The sequence below is a fragment of the Macaca nemestrina genome, chromosome 5 (assembly GCF_043159975.1).
Source record: "Macaca nemestrina isolate mMacNem1 chromosome 5, mMacNem.hap1, whole genome shotgun sequence".
Taxonomy (NCBI): Eukaryota; Metazoa; Chordata; class Mammalia; order Primates; family Cercopithecidae; genus Macaca; species Macaca nemestrina.
This window is the reverse complement of record NC_092129.1, coordinates 149882121-149898096: the sequence shown is the minus strand read 5'-3', so window position 1 is coordinate 149898096 and position 15976 is coordinate 149882121. Positions and strand designations below refer to the sequence as shown.

At 43.3% G+C, this 15976-nt stretch overlaps 1 protein-coding gene across 2 annotated transcripts; it reads right to left on the bottom strand.

Annotated features, from left to right (window-relative positions):
• Positions 1-453: 453 nt before the first annotated feature.
• On the bottom strand, positions 454-5646 carry LOC105474428 (HLA class II histocompatibility antigen, DM alpha chain). 2 transcript variants are annotated; one of them, XM_011729043.3, is made up of 5 exons: positions 5242-5646; positions 2769-3053; positions 1859-2035; positions 1499-1627; positions 454-702 (listed from the first exon to the last, which is right to left on the bottom strand). In XM_011729043.3, the coding sequence occupies exons 1-5, from the start codon at positions 5327-5329 to the stop codon at positions 698-700; spliced, it is 684 nt and encodes a 227-aa protein (XP_011727345.2). In that variant the 5' UTR covers positions 5330-5646; the 3' UTR covers positions 454-697. The 2 variants fall into 2 exon arrangements, with proteins under 2 accessions (XP_011727345.2, XP_011727344.2); XM_011729042.3 differs by having other exon boundaries at positions 1859-2137; positions 5242-5429.
• Positions 5647-15976: the final 10330 nt, after the last annotated feature.

Below are 15976 nucleotides of genomic sequence, written 5' to 3'. Positions count from 1 at the left end.
GAATTGCACCTGGGGGCTTACTCTACCCATCCCTGAGCTTCCGTTTCCCAGTTACAGTGAGGGTTGTAGGGAGTTACATGTTTCTCAGGGCAGCCTATACAAGACATAAACATTTTCACAAACAGTAAAGTACACACACACACACACACACACACACACACACACACCCCGCACAAGCAGCTTCCTTAACCATTTGGTAAGCAGATTATTAGAAAATAACTCTTCCTTTGTTTCTCACATATTTTGCACAAACCGATAGAAGGAAAAACATCATGTACCGCCGAGACCAGGGAATAAGAACTCAGCTGGAAAATTAGGGGTTTTCCCTATTTCCCTCCCTAACGAGGGCAAGCTGTGTCCAGGTTAAGGCATGCTGAATTTGAAACGACAACCCACTAAAGTTGAGCTATCCAGAAACAAATACCATAAGTTAAGAAAGAAGCCACCCTGATATAAAGAAATGAGATGATTTATTGTCTTGTGCGGGGAAGGGATGTGGTTGTGATAGGCAGGCCACTCTGGGATCCCTGGGATGCAAGCCCAGGGATAGCAGAGTCCCCAGGTGGGAAATCTACACACACACCCCAGGGATGTCCCAGAGATTTCTTCTACCCTGAGAAGAAGAGATCCTGAGAAACCTGAGCATCCTCTGTTTGGATGGCCGAAGCTGTTGGCATCAAACTCTGGTCTGGAAGAATCAGTCTGGGGAGAGACAGGGATGGAGGAAAGGCATCAGGGGATTCCTCCTTCTCCTCCTCCTCTTCCTCCTTCTCCTCCTCCTCTTCCTCCTTCTCCTCCTCCTCTTCCTCCTTCTCCTCCTCCTCCTCCTTCTCCTCCTCTTCCTTCTCCTCCTCCTCCTCCTTCTCCTCCTCCTCCTCTTCCTTCTCCTCCTCCTCCTCCTCCTCCTCCTCCTCCTTCTCCTCCTCCTTCTCCTCCTCCTCCCCCTCCTCCTCCTTCTCCTCCTCCTCCTTCTCCTCCTCCTCCTTCTCCTTCTCCTCCTTCTCCTCCTCCTCCTTCTCCTCCTCCTCCCCCTCCTCCTCCTTCTCCTCCTCCTCCTTCTCCTCCTCCTCCTTCTCCTTCTCCTCCTTCTCCTCCTTCTCCTCCTCCTCCTTCTCCTCCTCCTCTTTCTCCTCCTCCTTCTCCTCCTCCTCCTTCTCCTCCTCCTTCTCCTCCCCAAAGGCCTTGCTCGCCCTGCCTTCAGCATACCCTGCAGAGGTTGATCTCTCCTTGTTCCCAAATCATCTCCAAGCACCCTTCCTACAGCACCCCATGATTCCTTTTTTCACTCAAAGCCATTCTTGTGACCCATAACTGTATGTGTGTAACTGGGTCCCCAACTGGGAAGATGTGCTCCCATGGTGCTGAATACAGGCCCCTACACCCAAGAGCCTGAGGATCGCTATATGTCCCCCCATGCCACAAAATAATGCTGACACATGCACACATGCACCACCGTATCTGGCTCCCACGGCTCACCCGCCCCCTCCAGATGACATACCACCTGAGCAAGGCTTCCGGAAGTAGATGATGAGAACAATGCCCACGATGATGCCCAGCACACCCAGACCAAAGGCCACACCACACAGCACATTCTCCAGCAGATCTGAGGGTAGTGCGTTCTGCGGCACTGGAGGAAATAAGGAGTGGCTCAGCCTGGGGACCTAGTTAGGGAGCCTCCCTCCCAGGGGAATGACTTGGGTGTCTGGGATGACATGGGAGAAACTGAGGCATGGAAGATTGGGATGGGCTTAGGGTAGGAATGGACTAAACAAGGTACCAGTGGAGAAAGAAGACTCCTCCCATGGATCTATCCCTTTTTGCGCCCAAAAGCACCAGACTTCCAGGGAGAAAGCCTCACCCCAATAGGCAATTGCTGTGTAGCGGTCAATTTCGTGAGTCACAATGCAGGAGAAAATGTCCGAAGGTTCCGGTGTGATGTTTAAGTAAGAAAAGGCCTGGAAGCTGAGTCCATCGACAGCTGAGACAAAAGTAGGCCCAGATCCTTCCACAGGGACGGAATGATGCTGCCAGTTCACTGTCAGCATGGGTGGGAAGAGATTACTGACAAAACAGACCAACGTGTTGGGTTTGCCAAACTCCAGGGGCTTCAGCGTGAACACCTCAGCGATAGGAAACCCTGGTGGGGGGATTGTGGTGTGGGGGAAAAAAGAGACTAGTTTAGATGGTATCTCTGTGTTTGGAGGGTGCATGGCATATGGAGGGGAGGGCAGAGAAGAACACAGTGGGTCAGGCTTTGGGAGACAGAGATGAGGGAGGAGCTGGGCTCCCAAGGGAGGTCTTCTTCCAGGCAAGGACTGCAGCTAGACCTAGAAGCAGAGCCCGATCCAGGCCACTCTGGACCCCTCCACCATGACTTCCTTCAGCACTTCCTGTCTAGAGCTCACATTGACGTCTAACCATGCACTGTCTTCTCACTAAGACATAGTCACATCATCAGATATTTCCACTCTTCCCATCCATCTTGCTGGGCATAGCAGCACAAGTGTTAATATTCAGTAGGTATCAACTGGTACCTGTTGAATTCATCACATTCAATACATAGTTCTGAATGCCTACTACATGCTAGGTACTTCTGCCCACCAAAAAACACAGGGTGCAGACCAAGGCTGGTGGAAAACTTAAGGTGATGGAGAGAACCAGAAGGTATTTGAGATGGGGAGCTGGTATCAAGGGGAATTATTCAGTGTACAGATCAATGAGGTTAAGAATGCAGCCCTCCTTCCTTCACTCCCCAGAAAACTCCTGACCTCTGGACACCGGGATTTTCCCATCAAGTTGTGGCCCTATTTGCTGGATCATCATCTCGCAGAATGCTTTGTCAAATAAAATGGCAGGAGCATCTCCCTGTTCCTGAGCCCAGTCAGCAAATTCAGGCAGGCGAGGCACCCGAGTGTTCTGGGAAAAGTCGAAGAAGAAAAGCTGGTCCTCGTCGTAGGCCTCAGAGAGTCCCATACTGGGACTCCCATCCTGGCAGTACACTGTGTGCAGGAACGTGTGGTTTTGCAGGTCATCTCGCCACACTGGAGTAGGAGCTGCAAAGGACATAGGGTGAGGTTCAGGGAGGTGGGAGCCTTCTCCTTCAACTTAAAAAACAGCAAGGTGGGGCTGGGCGCGGTGGTTCATGCCTGTAATCCCAGCACTTTGGGAGGCCAAGGCGGGCAGATCACGAGGTCAGGAGTTAGAGACCAGCCTGGCCAGCATGGTGAAACGCCGTCTCTACTAAAAATACAAAAAATTAGCTGAGCACGGTGGCGGGCGCCTGTTGTCCCAGCTACTCAGGAGGCTGAGGGAGGAGAATTGCTTGAACCAGGAAGGCAGAGGTTGCAGCGAGCTAAGATTAAGCCACTGCACTCCAGCCTGGGTGATAGAGTGAGACTCTGTCTCAAAACAAAAAACAACACCACCACCAAAAAAAAAAAAAACAAGCAAGGCCTGCTTCAAGGAGCGTGGGCTGAGGTGAGACCCTTTCCCGTGTCTGTTATTTAGACTCCCCCTCCCAATGGGGGTGAAGAACATATTATAGCATCTCTCCAAGCTTCCCTGGCCTATAAAAAGGCCAGTTGTCTAAAGTTGGCAAAAGTAAAAAGAGTTCTACTGTCTAAAGTGACAGATTCAGTCCAGGCATGGTGGCTCAAATCTCGACCCTTTGGAACGCTGAGGCAGGCAGATTGCTGGAGCCCAGGAGTTCAAGACCAACCTGGGCAACACAGCGAGACCCTGTCTCTACAAAAAATACAAAAACTTAGCCAGGTGTGGTGGCAAGCACCTGTGGTCTCAGCTACTCTGGAGGCTGAGGGGGGAGGATTGCTTGTATCTAGGAGCTTGGGGCTGTAGTGAGCCGTGATTGTGTCACTGGACTCCAGCCCAGGTGACAGAATGAGCCCATCTCAAAAATATATATATATAAAGGCCGGGTGCAGTGGCTCAAGCTTGTAATCCCAGCACTTTGGGAGGCCAAGGCAGGTGGATCACTTGAGGTCAGGAGTTTGAGACCAGCCTGGCCAACATGATGAAACCCCATCTCTACTAAAAATACAAAAATCAGCCGGATGAGGTGGCATGCACCTGTAATCCCAGCTACTCGGGAGGCTGAGGCAGGAGAGTCTCTTGAACCCTGGAGGCAGTGGTTGCAGTGAGCCGAGATCGCATCACTGCCCTCCAGCCTGGGTGACAGAGAGAGATTCTGCCTCAAAATAATAAGAAGAAGAATTAATTAATCAAATAAAAATTTTAAAAATGCATATACATAAAATAAAGTGACAGATTCAGAGTTACTCTGTTCGTTGTGTGTTTGTGGGCTGCACAAAGACACCTAGCCAAAGCAGCAAGTGGAAGCCTGCATTCTGCTCACCACGCCACACATCCTGGCATAGGGCTGTATCCTCCCAAAGATTCCTTTGTCTAATTCACACCAGGCCACTGTATTGACTAGAGAAGGCCATGGATGGGTTTCTCACTCTTAGAAGGGAAGGAGGAGGAATGGCTACAGCCTCCCCAAGCCATAGATGGGACTGCCTCCCACTACCCCCAGACACAAATGGTAAATTGGAAAACCAGTCTCCAGACATTTCTTCAGCCACTTCATTGGCACCAAGCCTCTCTGAAAATGTCTTCTGTTCCTTAACCTACCAGGCCTCCCAAAGACAGCACTGGGAGAAGTGACCCCATAACTGCATAAAATAATCCCTCTTCTTTGAAGCGCTTGGCAGGAATCGCTCAGCGAGCAGGAAACCTTTAACCCAATACCCAGAAAAACAGACATTTGGAGGAAGAGCGACCTTCCAGATTATTCTTCCATTCTGGGCCATCCTCTACAGAGAATGAAACTAAGAGACTTTTCAAGAATCACAAGATAAGTTAATGATAGAAAGCAGAGTAGAATCTTGAGTGGAGGAGTGAAAATAACATCCACTTTGTTCAAATCCCAGCTCTACCACTTTCCAATGTTGTGAACTTGCACAAATAACTCTGAGTCTCACTTTCTTCATTTGTAAAACGGAGAGAACAATCTCCACTTCAAGAGATTGTCTTAAATGGAACATGTAAAGCATCTCTGATATCGTTTACCAACCATACATAGTAGCTGTCTTTCCCCACTCCCCTACTGTTTCCACTGCCTCAAAAGACTTCCCACCACTCACAAAGCACAGCGCTTTTCCTCACAAACGCTGGGTGGGCTCCCTAGGTTCAGGATGGAAGTAAATGGGAGTACCATCTTACCTTCTGGGACGGCCCAGGAGTGGGGTAGCAGCCACAGAAGTGGTAGCATCTGTAGCAGCGCAGCTCCTTGGTTCTGTTCATGACCCATACCTTCTCACCACACAGTAGGTAGGAGCTACCAACCCAGCCAACCCTTGCACTTCCCCAACTCCTTCCCCCAGAGGGTGGCCTTAGATCATGTTTTGCCAGATAATTTCCAATAGCTGCCCTTGTCATTTTGTCTAAACCAATCAGAGAAGTGTAGGGTTTAACATCATCAGTCACTGGGGAGATGCCTGGGGCTAGCAACCTCCTGAAGACTTGGCTGTTTGACCAGGGCAGAGTATGGCATGTAACTGGGCTGGGAAGCACAGTGGAGGAATGTTGCTTCGTGGTGGAGTTCCCTCTTTGGTTTCAAGCTGTCAACCTCAGGCTGTAAGCCACCAGCTGGCTCTTCAGAGCAGTGCCACCTCCTGGCAGAATGCTGCAGTGGGGAACCGCATCTTCCTGAAGTAAACTCCCAGAGCTCTTCAGATCCTGCCTTCTCCCTCCTGGCTCTTCCTCTTTCTGAAAAAAAATCATTCTCCTTCAGGCATTAGCTCTAATTCATTTTGCAGAAATATACTGAAAATACAAGAAATGCTGGGTGTTGGGCCCAGGGCTAGAAATACAAAGATGAATAGGCATAGTCTGCCTTCAAACAGCTTAGAGTCTAGTGCTTGGAGAGAGGGCCAAGGGATAATTACACAACAATGTAACGTATTCAATAAGAATGTGCCAAGTGCTTTGTAATTTTATGAGGATGCAGTAATTTTACGAGGATGCGGAATAGGAGGAACATAATCAGGCAGGCTCCTAAGTCTTGAAGGAAAAACAATTTGATCAGCAGAACATAAGGGAAGAGAAAAACATTCCAGGGCAAAGGGTAGGCAGAAGTACAAAGATCACAGGCATCCAGAGGTCCTCTTTGGAGACCCTGTGTACTCGCTGATATGAATGTTGTGAAGGTCACTTGTGTGTTCCTGTATAATAGGAGGTAATGGGGGGTAGAGGGATGTTGTGATGAGCTACAAATTCAGGCAAGGGCCAGATCACATGGGCCCTGCTACGCCACAAGGAGGAGCTTGCTTTTACTTAGCAGATGATAGGGATATTAAAACTGGGGGATGATACAATCATTTTAGCATTTTGGAAAAAATGTTCTGATTGATATTTCAAACAATGAACCAGAGTTTTTAAAGAATTGAGGCAAAACTGCTGGGCAAGAGTCTATAGCATACCAAGAGGGACATTTGCACATACACACACCACTCCTGTAGCAATACAGCAATAATTTAAATGACAGATGATAAGAGCCTGAATTAAGTCATAATTAGAGGAGGTGCAGGAGATAGAATATCGAGATAATTAGGAAGTAGAATCTAAAGGGTTTAGCTACTTATTAGTTGTGGGAGTGAGAAGGTGGAGGAATCAAGGATATCTCAGATTTCCAGCATGGGTGGCTGGGTGGGTGGTCAGGGATGGACGGAATTGAAGTAGGAAAGAATGCCATGGGAGCAGGTTTACAGAGAGAAAGAGCTTGATTTTGTACATGTTGAATTTGAAATGCCAGTGGAACAGCCAGCTAAAACTGCACGGGAGCACAGTGAGTCATGTGGGTATGGACCCCAGGTATGGTCTGAAGAGCCTGATTTGAGAGTCATCAGCACAAATGTCAAAGCAGAGGCCATGAATAAGATCACCCAAGTAAACTGTGCAGAAGGAGTGGGAAGTGAAACAAGGACAAAAGTATGCATGGGCTCAACCCCAAACTTCATACCAGTTATCCAGGATCCAGTCAGGAGCATTTAACTACTTTATGTGCTTCAGACTGAAAGAATTTAATATAGAGAATTGGTTACAAAGGTTAAAAAAAAAAAAAAAAAAAAGAGCGTCCTAGAAATGTAAATTTAAAAAAAAGATTGCTATCTGGAAATCAGAAGCTGCCATCATCCCTGAGCTGGAATCTGGAAATCTACTCATTGTCTTGTGAAAGACATTGTCATAGTCAGTTCCAATCTACTAAAAAGGTGCCACCTCCTTCAAGGCTAGAATCCTTGAGAAGGTACTTCTTTTGCTCAGGAGGCTGGAGTCCTGAGTCTCCCATTCTTCCTGCTGCTACATCCACCAGCTATTCCCAGCAACTGTCACTCTGTTTAGAGGCTGAAGCAGGATGCTTCTCAGTTTCTCTTGCCTTCTGATCTCCCACCAGTGCCTCCTACTGGCAGAATCTAACAGGAAGCCAGATGTCCAGGAAGGCTGGGAAATACACACCTGGCTAATTCCTAAGCTGAGCAATTCAGAACACAGTAGAGGAGGGTGTGTGTGTCACTGAGACAAAAGATAATAACGAGTATACTGAAATACCCTGGTTTGTGAGAATCTGGTGGCATGAGGACCATCCAGAGCACTGAGAAAAGAACAAGGTAGAAGCAGATCAGAGAAATAAAAAAGAGGTGTGCCACAAAGGAGGGCAAGGTCAGCATTTCTAAATGCTACTCAAAAGTCAAGGGAGGATTGAAAAGTGTCCTTAGATTTGGTGATTATGAGATGGCTGACAAATTTATTGAGAGCAGTTTCAGTGTTGTAGTGGGAGTTGACTCCAGATTGTGGTGGGCTGAGAAGTAAGTGGGAGGTGAGGAAGAAACTGTCAGTGTATATGCTTCAAGTTTGTTAGACAAAAGAAAGAGAAAGACAGAAGGGGTGGGGGAAGAGGCAGTGAGAAAGTTCTCATGTGGCAATCAAGTAATCTGAGAAATTAATATATGTGAATATTATCCATCAGTGTTTCTGAGACTTTCAAAATTCGTACTTTCCATCATTTTTTTTTTCTTTTAGACAAAGTTTCCCTTGTTGCCCAGGCTGGAGTGCAGTGGCTACTTACAGGTGCAATCATAACTCACTCCAGTCTTGAACCCCTGAGTTCAAGCGATCCTCCCGCCTCAGCCTCCCAAGTAGCTGGGGACTACAGGCACATGCCACTGTGCCTGGCATCATACCCTCTTTTGATAAACAAGTAATAGTAGCAGTAATAGCCAAAAACAAAAACAACTCCATGACCTCCTAGATATTCTGGAACAGCCATGTGTATACATGTGTGTGTGTCTGTGTGGTGGAGGCAGGGTGCCAGGGAAGGACTAGGGTTTGGAAATCATTGTAACCTTCCAAAAACCAAAAGAACATTTCCCAGTATCCCAACATTCAGGGACTAACCCATCAGTGGTTCTGGCAGTGGGGAGATTCAGGCCCCTCGGGACAGTAGAAAAGAAGTTTATGAGACTACCAGTGGGGAGACATATGGGACACAGCCACCTAGAGTCCTAAATCAGGGGTTAGCAAACTTTTTCTGTAAGGGGCCAGATGGCAAATATTTTAGGCATTGTGGGCTATCCGATCTCTGTCATGAGTACTCAACTGTGGCACGAAAGCCTCCATGCACAATATGTAAATGAAGGAGCGTGGCTGTGTTCCTAGTTTCCTCCTAGCTTTTCCTCCCACTTCTTGAGCATCTCCTTCTCAGTCTCCTTCATAGACTCCTTCCTTTCAGCTACTCTTTAAATACTGGTGTTCCCTGGAGTTTTGTCCTCAGCGCTCTTTTTATTTATGGACACTAAAATTCAAATTTCATGTAATTTTCATGTGTCACGAAATATTCTTCATTTGCTTTTTTTTTTCCCAACCATTTAAAAATGTGAAGACCATTCTTAGCTTTTAGGCCATTTTAAAACAGGTGGTAGGCAAGATTGTGCTAAAAGCCCATAGGGTGCTGAATGATGCTCTACACATGTGGTCAGAATTGATATGGAAACCCCACATAAACCCACCCTTCAAAGAAGAACCTCAGTCCCCTTATTATTGGATTGGCAATCAGTTAACAAACATTTTGTGCCAGTTACACCAGTCTATTTGGAAGGAGATCTGGGGAAGAACAGGAGAAATAGGCTGGGTGGAAGGGCATAGGAATAGGTACAACAGACACTATAATTTCTCTGGGTGAGAGGAACAAGGCAGAGGGGTCCAAATTCTCCATAGGGAGCACAGTGTAGAAAAGACCAAGGTGAGGAGAAACATAACCATCCCTCACCAAGGCTATGGTGAGTGGTGGTTAACTCCATTCACCCCTTCTATAATCACAGTTTAAATGGTAACAAGTTCAAACATTTATAACTACTCTTCCTTCTATGTAATCCTTCCCCACCAGGACCTCCCAACTACCTCCATCATAAGTATCTCAGGAATAGTCTCTCATCAGTTTGGAAAGTGATAATTGTGGGCAAGAGATGAGCAAGGCAGACAGTTCTGCCTTGTAGTAGTTCACTGTCTACTTTGTCATTAGCTATGAATGCCTCTGAAAATAATGGCACAGCCCTGGTAAATCCAGGAGGCTCTGGTTTTCTAACACTCAGCTCTGCTATCCCTCTCTAGCATTTAAAAATGGACTCTCTTTGGCCGGGCGCAGTGGCTCACGCCTGTAATCCCAGCACTTTGGGAGGTGAGGCGGGCGGATCATGAGGTCAGTGGTGAAACCCCATCTCTACTAAAAATACAAAAAAAAAAAAAAAAATTAGCCAGGCGTGGTGGAGGATGCCTGTAACCCCAGCTACTCGGGAGGCTGAGGCAGGAGAATCGGTTGAACCCAGGAGGCGGAGGTTGCAGTGAGCCGAGATCGTGCCATTGCACTCCAGCCTGGGTGACAGAGCAAGACTCCGTCTCAAAATAAAATAGAATAGAATAAAATAAAATAAATAAAATAAAATAAAATAAGACTCTATTTTTCCCCCTAGCAGAGTCAAATTTCTTGGAAAAGTCATGGGCAACTGTGGCCCGGTTCTCATATTTGCCATTTAATCTTTTAACTCTCAACAATGCAGTTGTTCACCAATACTTTTGTGTTGCCAAATCAAATGAACTACAGTCTCTGCAACATTTGACACTGTTGGCCATACCCTATCTCCTAAATTGGTCAAATTTTTGGCATCCCTGATGGCACTCTCTCCTAGTTTTTCCTCCTACTTTTCTGGCATCCCCTTTTCAGTCCCTTTGGGACTCCTTTCTTTCAGCAACCCTTTAAGTACTGGTATTCCCTGGAGTTTTGTTCTCAACCTTTACTCTTCTTACACTATACACTTGCCCTGGATGATCTCATTTACTCCCACATGCCTTCAGTTACCACCCATTTGCTAATGTTTTCCAAGCTTACCTCTTCAGCTCAGACCTTACTGAGTTCCACACTACCCATATCCCAACCGCTTCTGGTCAAATTCACTTGGATGCTATGCAACAGCAGTTCTTAAACTGTATTCTTCACAAGATAATAGCGTTCCTCAAGAAATAAAAAAAGTAAGTTTGATGATAGCAATCATTTATTTTTGAATTTATTTTCACATAGACATAATGCAACATCAAACACATTTATATTTTTATTATGCAACAATTTATTATATTTAATAAGTCTATTTTATTTGCAAGCAATAGAAACCAATTCTGGCCAACTTAAATTTTAAAAACGAGGATTTATAGGAAAGATACTGATCTAACTCATGAAATGAAAGTAATAGTTGAATAAGCTAGCCTCAGGTAGAATAGCCACAGGGACCTTAGAAGCAGGAGTTGAGTTGCCATTAATATGCTCACCTGCAAAGGCCTCCTGCCTCTTTATCTTTCATGTTTTGCTTTGCTGGGAGAGACTCTCTGACTGGCTCAGCTTGTATTAGGTGTGTACCACTGGATTCATTGGTTGTGGCCAGGTACAGTATTACCCCTACGGATTAGAGCTATTCCTAGAGAAGGGAGAATCCTATGAAAAGTAACCACCTCGGCCGGGCGCGGTGGCTCAAGCCTGTAATCCCAGTACTTTGGGAGGCCGAGACGGGCGGATCACGAGGTCAGGAGATCGAGACCATCCTGGCTAACACGGTGAAACCCCGTCTCTACTAAAAAATACAAAAAACTAGCCGGGCGAGGTGGCGGGCGCCTGTAGTCCCAGCTACTCGGGAGGCTGAGGCAGGAGAATAGGGTAAACCCGGGAGGCGGAGCTTGCAGTGAGCTGAGATCCGGCCACTGCATTCCAGCCTGGGCGACAGAGCGAGACTCTGTCTCAAAAAAAAAAAAGAAAAGCAATCACCTCAATACAGCTATTTTCAACATATGGCATCTCAGACAATTGTATGAGATCATCCGAGGCATAAACATAAGGTTAAATCTGTGTATTAATGCTCAAACAGCATTTCCTAACTAACTACTTAGGTGACATTTGTCATCTACTTGATGATCTCTGGTCTGTCACTTGTCTTACCACATATTCAAATTACATTTATCGTATGATTCAATATTGATTTATTAATTTAAAATTATATATTCCACTAATTTCCTTTGAATCTGACTAAAAAGTTTTTAAAATTTTATCCTGAAAAGCTCCAAGCACACACAGAAGAGAAAAATCTAATAAACTCCAATGTACTGTCATGAATTTCAACATTTTCCAACATTTACTATTCTTCCATTCTTGTTTCATCTATTGTTCTGCATTTTTTGGAGTATTTTAAAGAAATTCTGCCATTACATTTCACCAGAAAATATTTTTAGGCATATCTATAATAGATAATAACCTTTCTCTTAACATAACTATAATGCCATCACCACAACCAACAAAATTAAAAGTTACTTAACTTCATTTAACCCAATCTGTTCATTTCTCCTAATTATCTCAAAAATGTCTAAGAGAATGAAGTTTTAAAAGAAAAGCAGTATCTTATAATTTTCAAACTGTGCCATTAGTTTAAAAAAATTGGTGAGTTTTCTATTTTATATTATGTTTCATAAAACTGATGGTTCAATAATGAATTCTAATTAGGTATTCCATAGGCAAATAAAGTTAGGAATTGCTACTCTGAATGTATCTCCATCGCAAGATTACAAGAGTACATTCATCACTTTCACTTCCCAATATATTCCAACTCCTCTCCTATATTTAAGACTTCAGTGAATAACAAGATGTCCACCTGAGCTACAAACGTGGGTCATCCTTGACAACCCCATCTTCCTCAAACCTTCCCATTCAATTGTCCTAAGAATTCTAATAGCTCTCGAACCTTCCTTTCTTTTCTTTCCATTCCCACTGGTCCAGGCCTTCAATGGTTGGTTTTCACTGCATTATTGCAACTTTCTTATAATTGGTCTCTCTCTCTCCAATCTTATTATTTTCCACAGTGCTGCCAGAAGGATATTTTTATTATGCTTAGTTGATCATATTATACTTCTGCATGAAAACCCTCCATGATTCTTAATGATCTACTTTCCTTGTCATGACCCTTAATGACCTGAAGTCTACTTACCTACTTCTATATGTCCTTTCAGGTGAAATCTCGCTCCTCTCAGGAAGCCTTCCTTGAACCCTGAGTTGAGATTAATTGCCTCTTCAGTACGTTTCCAAAGCACCCTGTGTTATACTGTTTTAATTGTATTATTCTCTTCCATTTATGTCTGTTTCATAGTCACCTCATTTCTACTGCAAGGACCTTAGGGGAGGGTGTTCTCTCTCTCTATATATATAATGGATAGTAGATATATATATATAGTGGATATATATAGAGCGGTTATATATATATAGTGGAGATATATATATATATATATAAATATATATATATATATGTATCTATATCCACCACCAAGTGACCTTTCACTCGATGAACAAATGGGCTACCAGTCTCTGAAGGTGCTGAACTGAGAATGGAAGAGCCTGCAGGTGATAGTGATGGATTGTCTCTTCTAACACAGATGTTTCAGAGGTAAATCTTGTCATCTTATCAGGCTTATCTATGAGCCATTCTTTTTTTTCTTTTTTTTTGAGACAGAGTCTCGCTCTGTTGTCCAGGCTGGAGTGCAGTGGTGCGATCTCTGCTCACTGCAACCTCTGCCTCCCGGGTTCAAGTGATTCTCCTCCTGCCTCAGCTCTGGAGTATCTGGGACTACAGGCGTGTGCCACCACACCTGGCTAATTTATATATATTTTTTAATTTTTAGTAGAGATGGGGTTTCACCATCTTAGCCAGGATAATCTTGATCTCCCGACCTCGTGATCCACCTGACTCGGCCTCCCTAAGTGCTTTGATTACAGGCATGAGCGACCGCACCCAGTTTCTATGAGCCACTCTACACCTCCACAGCCTTCCCTATGTACTCTACTACCCTTCCAATTCCATTCTAGGTCCTTCCCAAGCTCCTTGTCAACTACCGTTTTCTTCCTACTCCCTGCCACCTCCTGTTTGAGAGAGCAAACCTAGCCATCCAGCTCCCACATTTATTCTTATTTCTACCTCAGCATATTTCTCCATACCCATATTCATCCTTCCCTTTTAGTGACATTACTATGATACAGTAATCTTTACAACTACTCTACAAGGTTATAATGTATTATCTCCATTATATAAACAAGAAAACTGCGACTCAGAAAAGTTCATTTATTTAGCAAATATTTATTGGCCACCTTCTATGGGTCTAGCAGTATGCTGTGTAACAGATACCTGCCATCATCACACTTAAAGTCTAATGAAAATAGACATTAAACAAGTAAACATACAAATCTATAAACTAAAAGTTCCACATACACACACAAAAACTTCTTAGAATTGATAAATTCAGTAAAGTTGCAAGATATAAAATTATCATATAAAAATTAATGATGCTTCTGGATACAAACAGTAAACTAGTGAAAAAAGAAATCAAAGAAAGTAATCCCATTTACAATAGCTACAACACCCCTCCACCACCAAAAAAACCACAAAATAAAATATCTAGAATAAACCAAGGAGGTGAAAGATCTCTACACAGAAAACTATGAGACACTGAGGAAAGAAACTGAAGAGGTCACACAAAAAAATGGAAAGACATCCTATGTCTTTGGAAGAATTTGTATTGTGAAAATGACTGTACTACCAAAATCAATCTACAGATTTGTTGCAATTCCTACCAAAATACAAATCCATTATTTGCAGAAAGAGAAAAAACAAACCTAAAATTAATATGGAACCACAGAAGACACAAATAGTCAAGGTAATCCTGAACAAAAATAACAAAGCTATAGGCATCATACCAACTGACTTCAAAATATACTACAAAGCTACAGTAACTAAAAGAGCATGGTACTGGCATAAAAACAGATACATAGACCAACAGAACCAAAGAAAGAACCCAGAAATAATAGATCCACATCTTAACAGCCAACTGATTTTCAACAAAGGTACCAAGATATTCAATGGGAAAAGGACACACTCTTCATTAAATGGTACTGGGAAAACTGAATAACAATATGCAGAAAAATACAACTAGACCCCTATCTCTCATCAAATACAAAAATTAAATCAAAATGGATTAAAAACTTAAATGTAAGACTTGAAACTATAAAAATTACTGTAGGAAAATACTGGGGAAATGCTCAAGACTTTGAGCAAACATTTTTTGGTTAAAGACTTCAAAAGGACAGGCAAGAAAGCAAAAATAGACAAACGGAATTACATCGAGCTAAAAGGCTTCTGCCACAGCAAAGGAAACAACAGAGTGAAGAGACAACCTTCAGAATGGGAAAAAATATGTGCAAACTATCCATTTGATAAGAGATTAATAACTAGAATATATATCAACAGAGTGAAGAGACAACCTTCAGAATGGGAAAAAAATATGTGTAAACTATCCATCTGATAAGGGATTAATAACCACAATATATAAGGAACTCAAATTCAACAGCAAAAATCCTCCAGATAATCCTCTATTTGAAAATGGGCAAAGATCTGAATAGACCTTTCTCAAAAGACATACAAATGGCCTACAGGCATATGAAAAAATTGTCAACATCACTAATCATAAGGGAAATGCAACTCAAAACCACAATGAGATATCATCTGAATCTACTTAAATTGGCTATTATCAAAAAGACACAGATGAGATACTGATGAGGATGCAGAGAAAGGGGAATGCTCATATACTGATGGCAGAAATGTAAATTAACATAGCCACTATGGAAAACAGCATAAAGATTCCTCAAACAACTAAAAATAGATCTACTATCTGATTCAGCAATCCCACTGCTGGGTATATAGCCAAAAGAAAGGAAATCAATATATCAGAGATGTGTACATGTCCATGTTTATTGCAGCACTACCCACAGTAGCCAAGACATGGAATCAATCTAAGAGTCTATCAAGAAAAGACTGGATAAAGAAAATGTGGTGTATATATATACAATGGATACTATTCAACCATAAAAGAGAATGAAATCCTGTCATTTCCAGCAACATGGATGGAACTGGAAGTCATTATGTTAATGAAATAAGTCAGGCACAGAAAGAAAAATATCACATGTTCTCATATGTGGGAGCTAAAAAAGTTGATCTTATGGAGGTAGAGGGTAGAATGATGGTTACCAGAGGCTGGGAAAGGGTGGAGGTGGAAGAGGGATGAAGTGAGATTCATTAATGGTCAAAAAAATATAGTTAAAATGAAGGAATAAATTCTATAGTGTTTGATAGCACAGCTGGGTGACTACAGTTAACATTAATTTACTGTATATTTCAAAATAGCTAGAAGAGTAGATTTGAAATGCTCCCAACAGAAGGAAATAATAAATGTTTGAGGCGATGGATATCCTAATTACCCTGATTTGATCATTACACATCATATGCATGTATCAAAATATCACATGTACCCCCTAAATATGTATAAT